General features: G+C 34.9%; 1 protein-coding gene and 1 long non-coding RNA gene across 2 annotated transcripts; both read left to right on the top strand.

Moving 5' to 3' along the window:
* The first annotated feature begins 1,055 nt into the window (after nt 1-1,055).
* On the top strand, nt 1,056-1,928 carry LOC141656184 (uncharacterized). Its single transcript, XR_012548407.1, has 2 exons — nt 1,056-1,208; nt 1,479-1,928. It is a non-coding gene; the product is annotated as an uncharacterized LOC141656184 (long non-coding RNA).
* Nucleotides 1,929-8,618: 6,690 nt separating this feature from the next.
* Nucleotides 8,619-15,064, top strand: LOC141657606 (PHD finger protein At1g33420-like). Its single transcript, XM_074464890.1, has 5 exons — nt 8,619-9,730; nt 10,716-10,842; nt 12,061-12,276; nt 13,070-13,684; nt 13,978-15,064. The coding sequence occupies exons 1-5, from the start codon at nt 9,385-9,387 to the stop codon at nt 14,822-14,824; spliced, it is 2,151 nt and encodes a 716-aa protein (XP_074320991.1). The 5' UTR covers nt 8,619-9,384; the 3' UTR covers nt 14,825-15,064.
* The last annotated feature ends 5,933 nt before the right edge of the window (nt 15,065-20,997 follow it).

The following is a 20,997-nucleotide window of genomic DNA, read 5'->3' as shown; positions in this document are numbered from 1 at the left end:
TTTAATTCAAACCACCGCCATAATCCAAATACAACTTACAATGCCAGATAATAATTAAATACTTAATTATTATAATCTGATGAAGTATTAGGATACTCATTATGAATTTTGGTATAGAGCAAGTCGTAGATCGGCCCTTCGTTATCATCGGGAAGCGCAGGTGGAATGACCTCTTTCTCTCATGACATAGGCGCGGTGGTAAGAATATGATGCTTCCTGCAATGTTTCAGCAGATGATGATCAAGATGGGTTGCAACGCATAGATAAGGGCCTTGTTGTTTATCATCCGAATAGAAGTCCTCTTTCTGCGCATCTTCCCCTGCAAATCTAGCCCCTAATTTTCTTGTCTGGCGAAAACTATCATGGCAGTTGGCTTCGTCAAACACGATAAAAGCGAAGCCTACAAAACCTTGCTTGTTTGTAGACGCGGGGTACACTTTTTTAACCGCGGTAAAACCGGAGTTATGAAGCATTTGCGTCAACCACCCAAAATTAGGGTTTAAACCCTTTCCATTGACACCATAATGAACCAGGAGATTATGGAGAATGTAAGTAAAAGGCTGTGCGTAACGAGAATGTGATTGTAGCTCTGATACACCAGCCATATTTTTTTAGAGAGAAATTTAGAAAGAAATTAAAGAGTAAATGTTTGATAATTTAGAATTTAACCTAAAACATTATCAAAACATATTTATAGAATTATTTTGGTCAAATTGAATCAATCAATATATCTATCTATATTATTAAAGGAAGCTTTTTCCGAGCGATTATAGAGAGTCCAAGTTTTACGAACTACCTACACCTAGAATAAATTCAAATACGACTAGAAGATAGAGTTTCTTAGAAGATAGAGATAGAGTTTCTTAGCAAATAGTAAACGTCAAAATTGAGATTAGTTATGAGAGTATTGTTAAAAGAAGTCTAATTTTAGTCAATGACATTCTATAAACAATCGAATTCAACCTACTTCTAATGCTATATATATAGAGAGAGAGATTTCCACCATAATTATTATTAGCTTCCTCATTCCTCATTCAACGGACTTGCTAATTCTACTTAATTGTGTTTCTATTATGATTTTCGTCATTATATTGCTATATGTGCTTACTAACTATTTCTTTTTTTTTTGTTATAGAGCGTTCATCAGTTGGAGAAGAATTTGATTGCGCCATACTACGATGTTGCCAACCAAAACGTTAATGGCTTCGGTTAATACATTTTCTATTTTTGATATTTTAATTTGTTTGTTATATATTTTCAGGATTGATATTTTCATCAGTCTTCAAAGATCTTTATATATGAATTTCTAGAGTTTGCCTGGATGTTTTAAATATGTTTTTTGTTTCCTCATATTATTGATATTGATCTATTTTTAATTTTTTGCAGTGCAATTGATGTAAAACTTATTTCGGATCATTAATTAGTCAATAATTAATTATGAAGTATTTATTATTAATATACTTCTTTTGAATTTACAGGTGCATGGAGTCAATGACGTACAAATCTTATCTACTTTGGTATGTTATCATCATTTGCTTTTTAATTCTTCACCAAAAAAAAATCATTTGCGTTTTAATTTCCTAAAATCTTGACCTCTTATTGTTACATAGCCTATTTCATTAACCCTTATGATAATAGGAGAACATATGCCAATCAAGAAGCAGTTATGCGTTTGCAAACCTTATTTCTTGAAGATGCCTCATACCATTACTAAAGATGTAATTACGGTCAATATGCTTTTGTTCATCATAAGAGGACCACTGATCAACTATGTAATGCTCGATAGTAAAATCATAGAGTTTCATTGCGATTCATAATCAAGTTCATTATGACATTATTTATACCGTATGTATTAAATATAAGTTACTTTGATAAGAAATTAACTATCCCTAATTAAGGTATGATTCTACAATCTACGTGATTTCTAATTTTTCTTCTCTGTTTATACTATTTCTTATTATTTAATATATACTCCTCTAACTACGCGGATATATGTCATAGTTTTTTTTTTGGTGCTACGGATATATGTCATAGTAAATATAGTCATCTTCTAGCGATGTTCGTCGTCTGATGCATACAAAAATTAAATCATGAATGGTGCAGCCATTAACTCTTTATCTTAATCCTTAGAGCACTACAAGAAGTTTCTCTACATTAATAACTACGAATCTACGATCAATAGTTGTCGGTCTTATACCGTGAGATGGTACCATTATATAAAAACAAAAGTATTTATTAATAATAAATAATTTTTTTCATAAAAATTAATCGTCACACAGCGTAAAACCGTTTTACATTATACTTTATTTATGTTTTTTTTCATAAAAATTAACCGTCACACAGCGTAAAACCGTTTTACATTATAATTTATTTATGTTTTCTAATGGGGTCAATAACCCCAAAACACAAAAAAGGTAATAAGTACTACTTAGATAGATTTATGATGGGAAAAGGAGATGATAATATCAATCTATGAAAACAATTTAACTTAAGTACAATTACTCAACATAAAAATAAGTCAATTTGATCCTATGTATGTACAAACCTCTTATGTGTATATATACTCTTAATTAATTAACCCTTGCCATCACTGGTAAGTTTTTTGCATTGTAACAAAAGTGGCGTTGCGCCTGTGTACCAACTAATGAGCAATACAATGGCTCTTAGCAAGTTCAAGACCGGAAAAGAAGTGCAAGGAGCTCGAATATCACCGACGAATAAACCCTAAAAGAGCAAGAAAGACTTGAACAAAATTATCCGACTCAAAAGGATCCAACAAAATTATCAGACTCATGACAGAGAATTCCTCCTCCTCTCCAACTAGATCTAAAGTTCCCTTTAGAAATTCCGTCCGTATTAAATAGATCCATTCATGAGTTCAAATTTAGTTATATTCTGTTGTATTTTTTCCCTAGGTGTTCAATGTATCAAACATGCAAAAAAGTTAAATATTCTTTTACAAGAGTTTTAAATTATGTTGTATACCTTGACTTTCTTTTAAATTCTACATTATGCACGATAAAATATTACATATAGGCCATCACATACTGTCCTATAAATTCGATAAACTCCAAGTTTTAGGTTAACTTATGTCATTCAGTTTAATCACTTGAGATTGAAGTTAGAAATAATTAGTGGACAAATTTTCGTAGTTAGGTCATGCTCTTTTGGATATTAAGTCAAGTTCAACTCTTATAAGTTAAGTTAGGAAAAGTTAAGCTCCTATAGCTTTAGTTGAGTAAAGCTAATCTCCTATAAATTTAGTTCAGCTCCTATAAGTTCCGTTCAAAAAGTTAAGCTCAATTCATACCCATTTTTCTATAAGCTAAGTTTCTATAAGTCCAGTTCAGCTTCTATCTATAAGTTCATTAGTTCAGAAAAGTATAGCTTTTATAAAAGTTCAGTTCAACTTTTATATCTTCAATTCAAAAAAGTTACACTCATATAAGTTCAGTTCATCAAAATTAAGTTCAAAAGAACCAGATCCTAGAGTATTATTACATCATAATTATAGGATCAGATATTACAAATAGGCCCGGGCATCGCCCGGGCATTAAATCTAGTATATATATAAAAGAGGCTTTTTTCAGGCAATTCTAGAGACTCCAACATTAATAAAACACTAGCTAATAGTAAATAATTAAAAAAAAAAAAAGAGCAAACTTGATTAGGAGATGAAAACGTCCCAAGTATTTCGGTTTGTATTTGATACTATATTTAATTCATGTAATTATGAATAGATATGAATGTGCATGTTTCTAAACGTGTTTTGAGGAAATAATTTATATCTAATCTAATTATTAATATTTATATGAGTTTCGTCAAAAGTAAGACTGTTTGTTTTAATGACTGTATATATCTTGATCATATTAATTACGCTTTCCATACCCTTCTGTGTATGCTATTTGAATTACATAAATTTTATGCTCAATTTTATTGAATAAATATATACGAGTACTATATATTATTATAGTTGATTTTCGTCGTAATAATGTATGATTTTCTGTTTTTCGCAGGTGATATTATTTGATCAAAATATATACGAGTACTATATATTATTATAGTTGATTTTCGTCATAATAATGTATGATTTTCTGTTTTTCGCAGGTGACTTTATTTGATCAACGACAACGGTACGCCAGAAAGCATGGAGCCTAATTCATATGACAGCTTTATATGGTATTACTTCTCTGTTAAAGCAATATAGTGTTGATTAACAAGTATTTTTTTCTAAGAAATCGTCTCATAATAGAATGAATTTATTAGTCTGGTTCATGTGCTAAATTATATAAGTTAAATTCAATGTAAATTATTATTTTTTTTTTCAACTCTTAGAAATAAATTTTTACGTTGGAAGCTCATTCTTATTGGCAATTTAATGGTAACTTTACTCTCTTTTTACAGTTACCTGGAACATATTAGTACGGAGTATTAAGTTTAACATCAAGATGTATCCTTGATTTTGCATATGACCATGCGCTTATAATTTTAGTGATGTTTGGGTTTCGTTATTCTAGCTCTTTACCTCTCTAATATCTCATGGTCGACGATTTTTTCGAAGAATCTTATGATTTACCAATATTTGCCATTATTTGCCGAAATCTCATAAATATTCTATGACTTGCGATATGTCGATCAGTCTCATCACTGCAATAAATTAATAGAGTTGATATTTAATTTGTGCCTTATTTAAAGTCATCGATCAGATAATTGTATCGGTTATTATTTGCCAATTTACATTGAATTTAACTGATTGTTGAGGTTGGAATTATTCAACTCCTTTCCTGAAGAATCGTAAAAAGTACAATACAAAATTAAGTAGCACTGGTTATATTATTATCAAGATACGAAGACATATGAGCATTTGGCATGTTAATGTTGAAATGAAATCTCGAGATTGGGAAGATAGATTATAAATGGTTTAAAGTAATCAGATAATTGTATTGCTTATTATTTGCCAATTTGTATACCCTTTTTACTTGAATTGTTTGCTTTTAAGATCCCTTAGGGTTGTTCGTGTGACTTGACAAATTTTACTTCTTTTTGCCTACTTTAATACTTCCTCCATTTCATTCAATTCCATACATTTGCCTTTTTGAGCACTATTTACAAGTAGGGAGAATTTTCGATACAATTTCTAATATATAACATAAAATATAGTCATATGAGATCTTGTTTTAATTGTCTTATCGAATACATTGTAAATAACAAATTTTTATAATTTTTACAAATATGGAACTAAAGATATGAACAAAAGAAAACGAGCATTGATATACGTGTATAAATCAAATGTATGGAATTGAATGAAATGGAGGAAGTATATAAAGAAGTGGCAGAATATAATTTGTCCCTATATATTCTTTCGTTGCTATTATTGAAGGGGTTATTTCTAAGTTGTTATGGAGTACTTAACGAGAGGTAAGACATTTTATCATATACAATGATAGAAATAAATACAATAGAATATTAGTAAGACCATACTATCATTAGTGTGAATATATGATGCCTACCCTCATATTGATGAAGTAGTAGCATGAAAATTAGAGAACTCATTGTAAAGCCCTCTCATTTTTTCATTAACAAAAAAGTTGAAAACACATTATTGTTGGCCTAAACTTTCAAAACTCAATAATGAATGAATCCCAAGAGTTACTTTAATTTATTCGAAGAATGTTAAAAAAAAAACTACATTTGTACAAACTCACGGTTCATACATGTTAAACTCATTAATTATTTATTCTACGAAGAAAAACTTACATTTTCCAGATGCAAAAAAAAACTACATTGGTACAAGCTCACTTACAAACAGAACACTATTTAGTTACTCGTGCATGACGTTTATAACTTCTATATACACAAATCATAAAAAAAAATGTTAATTTATTTGTATATACTCATATTCTTAAAAAAATATTTCAATGTATTTGCATATACTCACATTCTCACGAGAAAATTAATGTTAAGAAAGTAAACATAGCTTCTCAATTGCGAAGATACAATTAGAGACTAATCAATATTATAACTCGTACAACGTACGGGCACAAAATCTAGTATTTATTAAAGTTGAGTTTTGAATGCAGTAATCAAATTGAAAAATCTAATCAAATACTGACAACGGTTGAATTGAAAAACCGTTATTTCATAATAGAAAATAATAACAGTTACAAAAAATCCGTAGTTATAACATAACAACGGGTAACAAAAACCGTTGCTGGTGTTAATTTAGTAACGATTTTCGAAATGCCGATATCTTAAACTGGTAACGGTTTTCTAACAACCGTTGATAAGAGTGATTCTATAACGAGTTTTTGGAAACCGTTAAAAGTTTTTGACAACGGTTTGTTAAGCAACCGTTGTCAACTTATAATAACAACGGTTTTCGAGGGAAATCGTTATTCCTATTAGCGCGGTGTAGGTTTCTGCCAATATTTAGAAAACGGTAATCTAAGTGTCGTCATTAAATGCATTAAACCGTTGTGATACGCTTCTTATTGATTGCCAGATTTGGCGTAGTGCAAGGAAGCAACCTGACACTATCACCTGCAACTTATTTTGTTTGTTTCAGTTTGCCTTTAAATTATTTATTATCATTTGTAATATATTTCAAGTACTTTGATTGTATCCTAAGAACTAATCCTAGCCCTTAAATGAGATTTCTATGGTTGCTTTGTAACAGAACAACAAGGAGAGGCCTATATAAGAACCTCTACCTCATCTGCATTGAGACAACTTTTGATGAATTAAAAACAAGAGATTTCTCTCTAATTTAAACCTCTTTAACTTGGGCTTAGTCTGTAGTTAAGAGTCAGGACTGTTAACATCTTGTGCTTAAATTGTAGATGTTGAACAAAGTCTGTTAGTGAAGCAAAATCAATCTTGTGCTCAGATTGTGGTTTGTTTATCTTTGCTGTTGATTTCAAGTGGATTTTATATGTGCTTGCGTGTGATAATTTTCAATTTGAGTCGTCCAAATTATTACATTGCTTCCCTGTGAATGATCTATGAGATTTGAGTTGATAATTATATCATTTGGTCCTTATTTAACCTCAACTATCAATCCCATGTCCAATGTGTCAGTCTTTCTTTAACAATTTTTTAAAAAGGCAAAAGATAACAAAAGCCCCCAGGGCATTCATTAAGAGCCTTCTTTTCGGACAGTTTAATTAATTATTTATTTATTTCAACCAGAAATATTCAACTACCAATTCTACCTCCAATCAAAATTAAGGTCTCCGTAGTTTCCACCTTAATTCCTTAATTTGCAACCTCCATACTCCTATTTCACTTTTCTGATTCTTTCATTTAACATCGATATGCACGCTTCCCCAACATTGACACCAACAACCATCGTCGTGCACCGCCACAACACTACCACTAGACTCGACGGAGTCCAACAAGTCTACCTGCATCAATTTGATCGACAACGGTTGTCCTTAGCCTGCCACAACACTGCCACTGGACTCAGGCCAAGAATGTCCATAAGATTTTGATCTTAGGGAGGCTTGAACCTGAGTTAATGGATTTTCTGAGAATTATACCAAAGTTTTAACCACTAAACTTCATCCTTGCGGATATTAATTTTTATCTTCTGAATATTATATTGTTGATAAAAAAAATTGTGATAAAGAGCGAGAAAAGATTGGTATTAGACTATGTTTATGGGTAGGTCTAATGAGGTCTAGGTCTTGAATAAGGACAAAAAAAAACAAAAAACAAAAAAGAAAAGTAAATAGAAAATGCAGACCATGGGCTAGAATGCGTTCCATCAGTTCCTCCCCAGACCTCCAAAACCACATTTTGGACCTCCTTTTTTTTGTCCACATGTAACTAATTGAGTGGAGGATGATTTTAATTAAAAGAAATCAAAATTATCAAAGTAAACTTTATTTTTTAAATGTTTTAATTACAGTTTTACAAATAAGAAAATTTATGAAGTTATACCAATGCTTTTATAATTTTGTGCTTTACAAATAGAGATCACTTTTGATATATTTTAGATATCATTTAGTTACTTCCTCTATTGATACATGAAGCCATGAAGGTGTGTACAAAAAAATATAAATGCTAAAAAATAAATAACTTACATATAAATTTAAATCTGTATAAAAATATTGGGTCTAAACTTAATTTTTTTTGATTATTTTTTATTTACATGGGATTTTATAATAAAATATATGTGATGTTAAGTAGGTTAAAGGAGGGCTTGATAAAATAACAAAATCAAGAACGAGGTCTTGTAAGTAGGTTAAGTAATACTCCCTCCAATTCTGCCTATAGTTCCCTCTTTCCTTTTTGATGATAGTCACGTTTTGTTCCCTCTTTCCTTATTTGGTAATCTTTGTGTGGTCCAAATTCATTTTCATGTGGGGTAGGGTGTTTTGTGTGGTCATATTCATTTTTTATTTTTGTCTTAAAAAAAGGGGAACTATAGGCGAATGGAGGGAGTATATATTAATATTTTAATGTTGGAGCGATGGAAGAGTGAGGTAGTAGAGTGCAAAACGGTGATAAACATGGTCTTAGTATAACCCATGACTTAGCAACAAACCTTATGAGATCCATATCCATCGCCAGCTACAAACTTGGTATCCTCCCCCTCCTAAACAACTATACTAACCAATGCCAACACACAATTAAGAATCTTATTTAACCCAAAACGACCCCACCAAACAAACCAAAAAGGACAGTCCAGTAAATTCACAACACACTCCCAAAACGGTAAAAAAAAACGTTTAAACATCCACATAAATAAAACGCCACATATCTCCACCCCTTCACATCACCAATTAACCACAAATTCTTATTTCAGACCGCCGTATCCGTCTGAATTAACCACTCCTCTCCCTCAAATCTCAATCATCTTCATTCTTCACCTAAACAAACAAACAAACAAACAAAACCTCCATATATTTTCCCCCCTTTTTTCTCCTCTTCTCCCGCCCAACCAAATAATAGTAACGCCATAAACTTATTAAATTATTATTATTATTGTTACTTATTTTACCCTTTATTTGTTTATTTTCCTAGTTTTCAAAAATTTCTACCCTTGTTATTCAAACCGCCTTCCTTTCCTGCTAAGAAAAAAACTCAAATTTAGGAATTTAAATTTAAATCTACACCAAACAACCAAAAAAAAAAGGAAATAATAATTTTTAAAAAGATTACACAACCATCAATTTCTTCTTCTTTCCCTAAAAAAAGTACACTCAACCCAGAAAAATATACTATCACTTACCCAGATCTCATCTCCTTATTTCTTTCCTACCCAGATCTCGTATTCATCTTATATTCATCTTATTATTTTCTATACTTAATTTAAATTATTTCCCCCAAATCTCAAACCCTAACCCTAATCTTAACCCCCAGATCTAATTAATTTTAACCATGGTTGTGAACGCGAGGTCGTTAAAGCGTATGAAGAGGAGGGTCACGGCAGATCTCTATGACTTCCTTACTTTTCCGGCACCGGAGAACGGAGGTGTTGGTGGTCCCTTTAGGTCTAATATTAAGGCGTTTCTCACGCGCCATGCGAGGCTGGCGTCTTCGCCGGCCAATATGGTGACGTGGCAGGTGGTTTTCAGGGCGGTTTCCGGGGAGTTTCCATCATCTGGGTATCTACCCGGATCTGAATCTCCGCCGTCTTCCGGTGAGGGCGTGTTTTGTCTCGATATCGTTGAGGAAGACGTTGCTCGCTCCAGATCTGTCTATTGTGACCAGTGCCGTGTCGTTGGTGAGTCAACTCGCCCGAGTCTCTGAGTCGACTCGGCGTTTTCGTATTTAAAGTCTCACATGCAGGAAACTGACTCGGCTGTTCTGATTGAGTTGAGTAACCCGATAAACATCAAGGGGCTGGGTTTGATGACCGAGTTAACTGGACCGTGTCAGTGAGCGTGCATAGGGATAGGTTAAGGGGGCTGTCTAACTGAGTCAACTCGGGCGAGGCAGTGAACCGACTCGCTATTGTTTCTTTATTTGGATATAATAATAAATAAATATAAATAATAAATACAGCAATAAATATTATAATAATAAAGTTATAGCGGCAAATGATAAAGAAAGGAGGTGAAACGGTGTCGTTTGGGTGAAGGGGAGAAGTCGAAACGAATCACGAGAAGTATTGCGAGATTTCGGGGAGTGTAACCCGCTTTGTTTTCCCTTTTTCTTTAATTCTTTAATAATTAATAATATCCTCTTTTACTGTGCGGATATTTTTAGGTGGAGGGTGGGGTCCAAACCAAGTTGCAAAACGATGTCGTATACTAGACTGCACCCAAACAAACCTCTCTTTTACTTTGTGGATATTATTTCTAGTTGTAGAGGTGGGACCAGTCCTAAGCACAAAACGATGTCGTATACTAATTGGACTAATATACCCCACATAATATTTTTGGCGGGTAATTATATATGGTACACATGGCGTGAACATATTGAGTTGAATGACTGAGTGGGTGGTGAAGCTGAGTAATTGGGTGACGCACAATAAAGAATGACAATAATAATACCTGTGGGACCCCCCACCCCCATTCTTTGCTTCTTTTCCAAGTTTCTACACTACTTTTTTTATTTCCCAATATACCCCTACAATAAATAGTTAAATTCATCTCTTTTTTAATTATTATGTTCAAGACCATAATTAATTACGTTGACCTAGAATCTTGACTAGTCTTTATTTATTTAATTTTATATATAGTGACGTGGAAATTGAATGTGTGTAGGATGGAGTGGACACCCAGTATGTAGGAAACGGTACCATTTTATAGTCAAGGCAGATGGGAATTCAATTGGCGGGTTTAACAAGCCTTGTCCCAAATGTGGTGATCAAGTTCATCTTGCTGAACCTAGGTGAGCTTCAGTAACTTCCTCTTTTTAAATGAAATGTGTTTCGGACGATGTTAATTGGATTCGAGTATGCTTGTTGTATCGGTATATTCAAGAGTTGGACTCGTCTCAGCTCAATTTTGATGCTTACAATTTGTTTGATTCATATCTTGATTACAAATTGATTGAAAGGCATTTGAGACTTGACGCTTAAACTATATGCTTCTTATTTTCGTACTCAATTGCCCTCACCTCCTATAAATATGGTAGAAACTAGTATAGAACCCGTGCAATACATGCACGGTATTTATAAAGTTTTATTTTTTAATATACTATTTATAGATTGTAAATTGACAATTTATTAATTTTTATAATACGACTTATCTTACAAAGCTAACGAAAACCTCAAATAGGAAAGTATATAGGGGTTTATATCAGAATAAGAAAGTATATAGGGAATTATCTAAATAGGGAATGTGTTTTAGGCGGGAAAAATTGGAGCTTTTCTTATTCTTTTAGTATATAGAGATGTGACATTTTGATCGGACTAGCTCCTGAATTGTACCCCATAATACGGATAAATATGGATGTTGAGTTCATATTGTCCCCTACGGCCCTACCAGTTGGTATGTTTGCCTAGCCTCAAACAGATTGGGAAGTAGGCATGGCAAAGTGTGAAGCCTTTGTTTTTTGTCAGCGTAACATTTGTTTCTCAATTGTTTGTCCGTTCCCTTTAAAAAACTGAAAATATTTTGAACTTGTTCTCCTGTATTTGAAAATTTGTAATACGATGGCTCGAGAAAATGATGTGAACTCTGCTCCAAGTGGCGGAGCCAGGATTAGAGCTTAGGGGGGGCGAAAAAAATTAGGGGAGGCGGATGGGTAGTAATATAAGGCACACTCGAAAAATTTTGAAAATTTTAGTTAAAAACTTCGAAAAACTCAACCGTCAGGGGGGGGCGACCGCCTCTGCTAGCCCCCCCTCCCCCCAAGCTCCAACACCTGTATCCCAGTCTTAGAAATATGCTCTTCTACTTCTCATTAAAACATTTTTGCTAACTGCGGAAGAGTTCTTGTCGGGGTGCACTCTCCTGTAAAGAACTGTTAATTCATCTGTTTCAGACTTTTTAAATCATTTAGACATATTTTAGGAACAAATCTATGTTGTGTGGACCTGACATTTCTCTTTGCTGCTTATTTTAAGTAGAGTGTGCTGTGCTGATATAACTCCTGTCTTTTCAGGTGCAAAACATGCAATCATGCGATGACTTCTGATGACATAGAAGACTGGGTCAACCACCAGTTGGAGGATACTACTCATCTGTTACATGGTGTCATCCATGCTAACGGATATGGCCACCTTCTCAGAGTCAATGGTAGAGAAGGTGGCTCAAGGGTTCTTTCTGGATCTCATATCATGGACTTTTGGGACCGACTTTGTAAATATCTTGGAGTCAGGTTAGGACTCTTGATTGTACATGGTGATCTTGCCTTTTTGTACTTTCTTGAGAGTGAAAATTTTAAGAAAAAAAAGAATATTTGGAGTGTACCATTACCCTCGTGGTGTTTATGCTTGTCCTGGAATTGGTTTGTCTACAATTTTGAATTCCTTTTTTTTTCCACTTCCATGGTTGATACAACTTGTGAAATCTTTTCTGTTGTTTTGTATACTGGGGAGAGTTCAAGGAGGTAAAATGAACGATCACAAACAAATAGACTTACAGATTGTGGTGCATCATGTATGCTAGATTCGTATTGAAAACCCATTTTATGGAGTGGGAGAAAAAATGATACGAAGAACGGAAAAACAAAGAGCAAAAAAGAGCCTGTTTACGTTCCTTTTAATTGTTAATGTGTTCATTTTCGGAATCTATTCTGCGAATGCATTCAGAATGTTCTATTTCTCTTCCATTTTCACCTTATATAAAGTACAAACATTTTTGTTTGGTTTTTTTTTTTGTTCTTATTTGTGTTCAGAAGCTTCTCAAAGTCACTGAATTTGTTACACGACAGATTTGTCTAGCTGAACATATTCTATAGAAAGATGATTTTCTTAATGGATTCAGTGTACCTTTATATTTAGGATTTCAATTTGCTTTGTGGAATGCTATGTGTTTGCAGCTTCCATTATCTGCTCAATGATGTAACTGGGTTTCCAAAGTTGTGGTTACCAACAGCTTTTAATTGTGGAATGTGAATGACACATTTTTGAGCACTCTTAAAAACCATGTTGTTTTCCAAATATCGACAGAAAGATCAGTGTCATGGATGTCTCTAAAAAGTACGGGTTGGAATACCGACTTCTCCATGCTATTACTAATGGACGCCCATGGTATGGCAACTGGGGCTATGAGTTTGGACCTGGAAGTTTTGCTCTAACTTACAACGCCTATTTGGAGGCCGTCGAAATTCTTTCCCAACTTTCATTATTCACGTTCACTTGTAAACGGAGGAAGCCACGCACTCTCGTTCAAGAGTTGATACTATTTTACCAGTCACTGTCAGAAAGGGAGCTTGTAAATATAAGGGACCTCTTCTCTTTTCTGATGAGTCTTGTTCGTGATCTGCAAAAGCCTCCCTTTTTGAGTGAAGGCCCCTTCAAAAAACGCAAATCTTGTGCGCCAGGCATTCTATGTGCATGGACAACAGTTGATGTTAAACGCGTTGAGGATGCAATGATCAGAGTTTTGCGTGCAGTGACTAATTGCAATTGGGTAAGCTGGCGAACTCTAAAAGGTGCTGTTTGTAAAGTAGGTCCATCAGAGCTACTTGATTATTGTCTTAAGGAACTTGGCGGAAAGCAAGCCCCTGACGGAGCATCCGTTAGTGCTCGTCATAATCCTGATACGGGTGCACTTGAGTTCAGGTATGCATATATTTGTGTTCTTTCTTTGACAAGATTATCATCTATATTGGTTTTTTTATTCTTTTTTTTCATTTTTTATTACTAACTAAAAAATAGTTTCCATATTTTCTGTGATCATTGTAAACAAGTTCCCTTTCCATTATTTTGTTTTCTTTTTGTTATTTAGCCATCGTTAATAGTATCACTGATCAACTTATGTCCGCTGGCCCCAAATAAAGTTGGGATTACGGCTCAATTCCTGTTATCTGATGATTCATTCAGTTACTGAAGCTTATCTGGATGTCTTGCTGCAGATTAGAGCATGGGAGCATCACAAAGCAGGGAAACATGAATTGTGGCGGTCAGTCTTTCTCTAATTGCCCACCTAGAGATCAAATTCTCCGGGATATAAAGTTCTTGTATGAACACATGCTTCATCCCCATACCATGGTTAATTATGGACCCGAAACAAAAAGAGATCATGCCGTAAATGCAGCTTCAAGGCTTCTCGACTGCAAGCAGTTTGTGAAGGACTATTCCCCGGAGACCACATTGTTGCTAGAGGACCCCACCATGATATATATCCTTTGCAAAGTTGAGCTTCCCGAACTATTCGAAGATCATGTCATACGCCCTCCGTTGGAACTCATTGCCCTCTCACCAAACGCTACCATATCAGACCTCAAAGTCGAAGCATCCAAGGCTTTCCAAGAAATTTACATCATGTTTAAAGGGTTCCAAGCACAAGAGCTAGTCGATTATCGAGGTGTAGATGATTCCACCCCAGTCAAGCTCTTGTTGACTCCCCTCACCACTGTAACCCTTCGGGGAAGCTGCCCGATGAAGAATGGTCTAGGAAGGTTCCGTTTGGAAAGAGGGCTAGAGAGGTGGACGGTTGATTGCAGTTGTGGGGCCCGTGATGATGATGGCGAAAGAATGTTGGCTTGTGATGCATGTGGTGTCTGGCAACATACTAGGTGTGCGGGGATTAGCGACTTTGAAGCGGTGCCAGCTAAGTTTCAATGTAGTAGGTGTAGTAGGAACATCAGCAGGGCTGCAGTGGCTAACGTCGCTATGAACTGCAAGGATGAGTCTATGGTGGCTGGTGGCGGGCCTTGCTACAGTGAAAAAGGCTTGGCAATGCTGTTTGATGTGCGTTAAGTGTTTAGCCCGTCTTGTATATTCTTTCTGAATATTTGTTTTCTGGCTGGGGAAAAATGTGTAGATATTCTGAAGGCTGGAAGAATGTTTGGAAGTAGTTTTTTTTTTGGGTTTTAAGTTCAGCTCTTCTTTTGTAGTTTGTACATGACTTTAGCCCTAACAAGAGCTTGTAGGATGTAGATACAAAAAATGAAAAATGAAAAATGAAAGATGAAAGAATCTAACTTAATTTTAGTGTAATTTCTCGTGTTGATTAATCTTTCTTTACACGTTTATTTCAATTTGTTTTAGTGTGTGCGTTAATTATCATAATATTCTCCATTATAGACATATTCAAGCCATGTTAATTCATTGTTGGCAAAAATAAAATAAAATAAAGACACATTCAAGCCATAATGTTAGCTAAAATAAAACATCAAGGTATTTTGGAAAGGACAATGCTAGGGTGACACCTGGTGTTCCATAATCTCGGTAACACATTAAAATAATCAAAAAATAAAAAAAATATAAGTTAGTTTAGATTTTGGCGAGATGTAAGGAAGGGCAGAAAAGTAAAGTATATTTTGTTTCCACTGTTAATGTATTGCGAAGGAAATAATCTACAGGTTACATCCTTCTTTCTAACCTTCTTTCTTCTTCATATACAAGGTTTACATGGCTATACCTTATACCCGACCAGCCATGGGGTTTAAATCTCGATTACGAAAGGAGCTTGCTATAATTAGCTAATACAAACAAATAATACTTCAGTCACGAATCTATTGGTATCGGTTTTGCCGACAACCGTCACATTGCAACCGTCACATCCATCTCCGATATTTTGTCGACAACCGTCACTTAATTTCCTTGAGATGTTTTAATAGCACATTTCGGTTAAAAAGTCGAGTCTATGTTGCATCGTTTCGCTCATCTACGGAAAAAGAGTACGTATTATTAGCTTATAGCGATGTCGCGATGACACATTGGGGATGGATATGACGGTTGGCGAGAAGCAAACTTAACTTAGCTTAATGGATCCCATCATTAACATGCATAAGGACGTAATATTTCATTTTTGCCCTTAGCTGAATTATTTGACTAATCTTATAAAAAATCTTAAAATGTCACTAAATTTACAAAATTACCTTGGTGTTACTCAAAATCGGTAACACCGGGTGGCGCCATCTCATTTTCCTATGTTGTGGACATGGCACGCCGGTCTGACTTGGAATTGACCCGAGGATTGAAAACACGAATCGAATCAACTTTGTGGAGTTGTCACCAAACTTCAGGAGAGTTTTAACTTCACCGTAAACCCCTTGGAATCACATACCACCCTCCTCCCTTGAAATCAAACACCATTTTCCCCTTCTACAAATTTATGGTAAACCAAACAACTTTAAGCAAGTATGGATTTAGAACCTCATACCCGCATACTATCAAACATTCAAACCCCATTCCGTCTTGTTGAACCAAACGACCTCTAAAATTCGTCCACTTGCATTCTATGTTAAAATGACTCTCATAACCACTTGGATTCCGACATCGTGAAACCAAAGATTTTGCATAAATGGTGAAGGTGTGTACATATTAGGAAGTCCTTTAATCAGACATGCGACCCCTCTCGCACTTAGCACCCTTTACTAAGTCAATCATCGGTTTTGAGCTATGAATTAGAGAAATGAAATTACGTAAGTAGTTATTACAACCGGAAACACCCATAATGATACCGTCGTTTAGTACCAAAAATAATTACCTATAACTACTAACAGAAGTTAGCGGAAGTAGGGTTGATCTCCACAGGGAGGCTATTATATCTATCTGCTAATCTAAGTCTGTCTGGTAACAAATGGGGGGTTTTAAATTTGATTACTAAACTAAAGGTGATTAAAGCAAGTGAATAAGGGAAAAGAGCAGTAAAAGCAAAGACAAGTGAAAGATGTGATCAAGTAAAGAGAAGTATGCTAGGAATTCGGTTCACCATGGTAGTTTACTAACTCAGTCATAAATAGTTCAGATGATCAAATGCGATAAGGGCAAGGGAAAGGTCCTTCCGGTCCGCTATCCACCCTAGAATACAACTAACTTAACTTCCGTCCTCATTAGGGTAGTCTACTGTCCATAAAAGGTCTGTTCATTCCAATCTTCCGATCTAGGACTGAATTTAACCAATTTAATGGGTTTAGAAGCGTGCACTCAACTAAACTATTACAATTATTTTGTTAAAAGACAGTTCTCACAATTAATCCTCTAACCTATTCACAACATCGTCAACTCACTACCATGACTCCCCTAATCCTAACATAAAGGAAATTAGCTACTCATGTTATTAATGACATAAACAATAACAACATTGAATAAACTTAAGAAAGACATGATAGATGAATAATAGAGATGAAGCATAAATTACTAATAAAAATAATAAAACAAAGATGAGAGGACAAGGATTAAGAGCAAACAAAGAATTAAATTAAGATTAAAAAGTAGAAAAGGATTACAAGGTTTAGATCCGGAATAAAGAGGCAAAGTAACGCAAGAGAGAGAGTTCCAGCGGTGATTAAGAGAGAAGAGAGTAACTAAGCGTAGTGTAATGTGTGTTTTAACCTAATGACATCTTCCCTTTATATAGGGAAGCGATTATTAATAAAACAATAAACATAACACGGAATAAAATCCCGAGTAAATAAGTAAATCATTCAATCGAGGCATTTCATTCCTCTCGATCGAGTGAATCTTCAGCCAATCCCTTCGATCGAACAAGTATGGCTTTCGATCGAAGGCCTCCAAATCAGCACACTTCGATCGAGCTCAGCAGGGTCTCGATCGAATTTCTTAATCCGTCAAAACTACTCTATCGACCAAGAAAGCACTCGATCGAGCAGTTGGCCACTGAAAACAGCTTGGACTTCGTTTGGTTAGCTTCTAAGGATCTCCTTCACGCTTCCCGAGGTACGACATTCCGCTCTAAGTCTCCCATCTCCTTAATGCATGCTAGGAGGGACGAATAAGGCATTATTTCACCACTTTGAGGTTCGTTCCTGCAAATGAGACAAAACAAACCAAAGTAGCCTATTCGGGGCATTTTGCAATACAAAACAATGAGAATGATATAGAAATACGTGCAATAAGAGGCTAATAAGACTATATAAATTGCACGTATCAAATCTCCCAAAACCGAACCTTTAATCGTCCTTGAGTAAACTAAATGCAAACTAATGGAACGGATAAGAAAACTCGGAGCTAGCTATAACTTGTCCACTTAAACCGTTTAATGCAAACAAAATTAACAATTATAGCTACAATAGTCAAACGCAAACGAGTTGTATGATGTCTATAAATAAGCTGAACTGTCAACCTTGCAAGACCTTTAAAATCGGACTCTCACGGGTCACTCTTCTCTCATGAAGCAAAGAGTAAGTATGAAAGTGCAAGAGAAGAAAAGAAGATAGTCACTCACCTAAACTACGACCCACATAGACATGCTTGTAACAAAAATGATAGACGATTCTAATCACCATAAATACATTCCAACCAAACAGTGTCCGTCACAGCCGATGGCTTACAAAAGTTATGGTTTAGTGAGGCAACGGGTAAGAAAAGGCAAAGCAATTATGGATAAAGTGGAGGTAAAGCGTCAAGCTAGCACCTAAACAAGACCATACTAAGCAAATCCGATTCTCCGCCGATTATGAAATCAAACACAAGTGCCCTTCACTGGCACACAACTCACTAACCAACAAAACAACTCCTCAAATGATATAAAAAATGCATAGGAGCAAGACCGTCAAAAACTTCCCTTTTTTACACGGTCTATTCTTTTTTTTTTCTTTTCTAATGCTTTTCTCATTTTCCTGCCCACATTTTTCTTTTTTTTTTTTCTTTTTTCACAACTTTTTTTTTCTTTCAATTTCAACATATCCTCCTTTCTTTTTCTTTTCTACCAACTCCATATGAAATAGAACGAACCAACTTTCATCAATGGAAAATATACCACAAAAACACACTAAACTAGCTTGACAGATAGACTTAATTTGGGTGTAGTTAATGGGTCAAAAGGCCGAGTTTGGCTAATGTGGAGCTAAATGGGTGAAAATGAAAGAAAGGGAAAAATTGCAAGCACCTCCCTGCATGTGACACCGACCACAAACCCGAATGTATGCAAGCAAAAAGCAACCGAATTTCATGAAAGTGCAAAATGATGAACATGTTATGCAAGGAGTATACTACTCTCAATTCCTACATGAACTGGTCATGAATGACATCAGTTATACGACTCTAATAACTTAGAAATTTTAAAGTAGTTTGCCAATTTTTCAGGCCAAGTCTATATGTTCAGCTTTATTTTTAACATTAACTCGTAGACAATGCGCATGACAAAGCTAATAAACTGCCAATCCGATGCAAGGCTTAAGTGAAATGACAAGTTACAGTGCAAAATCATCACAGAAATCTACCGTTCCGACTCGACCTATATGCAAAATTAAACATGATAAATTTTTTTGAATTTTTGAAAGTTTTCTATTTTTTTTGTGATTTTTCATTATTTTCTGAAATAAAAAACAAATGCAAGCATAAAAAGAAACGTGAATGCAAAATAAATGCAAATTCAGACTCAAAGGATGCAATACCCTCCCCGACAACGGCGCCAAAATTTGATACCGTCGTTAAGTACCAAAAATAATTACCTGTAACTACTTACAGAAGTTAGCGGAAGTAGGGTTGATCTCCACAGGGAGGGACGAATAAGGCATGATTTCACCACTTTGAGATTCGTTCCTGCAAATGAGACAAAACAAACCAAAGTAGCCTATTCAGGGCATTTTGCAATACAAAACAAAGAGAATGATATAGAAATGCGTGCAATAAGAGGCTAAAAAGACTATATAAATTGCACGTATCACATAACATTGAAAACACCAATAGGATCTCACCGAAATCAACCCATATCAAGTAAATTCAACTCAAATTTCAGAACATTAAAAACGGAATACAACTAAAATGTAAAACTTTAATTTTTTTTAATTGTCAAACAAATAGGAACAATCCTAAGAAAGAGTGTTTTATACATGGACATCAGTTCAAATTCCGTCGGCATTAAAATCGTTCTTACGGGCTAGTAGGTGACATTATTGGTCGCAAAATCAAATTAGTATTGTGGGCTTGTAGGCCTGCCTTCTCCCCATTGGGCACAGAGTTAAGGTATCATGTAGGTTGGGCCTTTTTGTACAATGCTCTAAAACATTTATCGACGGACAAACAGCCTACTCAATTGCTCCGAATTCTATAAGAAATAATGAATGTATGTGCCTCAAATTCATGGAATAATGAAGGGGTAAATTTTATTTGGGAGATAATTATAACACCCCGGTTCAAACTGGGTCGGGAGAGGTTACTTATGATAGCTCACCAGGTTGTGTACATAGCCCACAGATCAACACGAGTCTTTTATAGCGCATTTTGTCCTAACTCATGCGCATCCTGGAAACCTTCCCAGGAGGTCACCCATCCTAAGACTACTTCCAGCCAAGCACGCTTAAATGTGGAGTTTTTTTTGCATGGATGACCATAAAAGAAAGTGCACTTTATTGATATGAGTAGTACTTTCAATCGCTTTAAACACTAGTCATTTAAGCTCATCACCGAACCTTTTCAATTAACGTGGAGTGTTACAATAATTACTGGGAAAATTAATTACAGGGGTAATGAGTTCTTTGATAATAGATTTGACATATAAGAGTAATGATTACTGAGAAAATGTTTTACTCCCTTAATCATTACCGGGGGGGTAATGTATTACCCTTTCATGGGAGTAACAGATTCGGGAGGTGAATAGTTACTCCCATACCAAACATGAAAAATGCATCTCATATATCACTCCCCCCTCCCACTTTTACCCTCAATCCAAGCAAGCCCAAAATATAAATAGTTGTTTGGTTGATAAAAAAATTTCAACTGACTATCAACTTTCAATTCATAGGAATTAATTACAACATCCACTTTGGGTGAATTTGGCAAACCGCGTTTTATTGCTCATGTAGGTATTGAATTCCTTAGGAATTTTAAGTGGCCAATGCCAAATAGGTAAGTCACTCTTTACATTATGTAGTCATTAAAAATTCCTTTCTAATTCCTATATTCTCCATAAATTAAAATATGGCAACTAAATAACCTACCGTGTTTTTCAAGTGGACTAA

Source organism: Silene latifolia, chromosome 5 (genome assembly GCF_048544455.1).
Source record: "Silene latifolia isolate original U9 population chromosome 5, ASM4854445v1, whole genome shotgun sequence".
Taxonomy (NCBI): Eukaryota; Viridiplantae; Streptophyta; class Magnoliopsida; order Caryophyllales; family Caryophyllaceae; genus Silene; species Silene latifolia.
This window is presented reverse-complemented; position numbering and strand designations above follow the sequence as displayed.

What these genes read in the sequence shown, in the direction of transcription:
- LOC141657606 (XM_074464890.1), top strand. Translation starts at nt 9,385, where the DNA reads ATGGTTGTGAACGCGAGGTCGTTAAAGCGTATGAAGAGGAGGGTCACG. An exon ending in GTTCATCTTGCTGAACCTAG is followed by an intron (nt 10,843 to 12,060) that starts GTGAGCTTCAGT and finishes CTGTCTTTTCAG; the next exon opens with GTGCAAAACATGCAATCATG. An exon ending in TGTAAATATCTTGGAGTCAG is followed by an intron (nt 12,277 to 13,069) that starts GTTAGGACTCTT and finishes AAATATCGACAG; the next exon opens with AAAGATCAGTGTCATGGATG.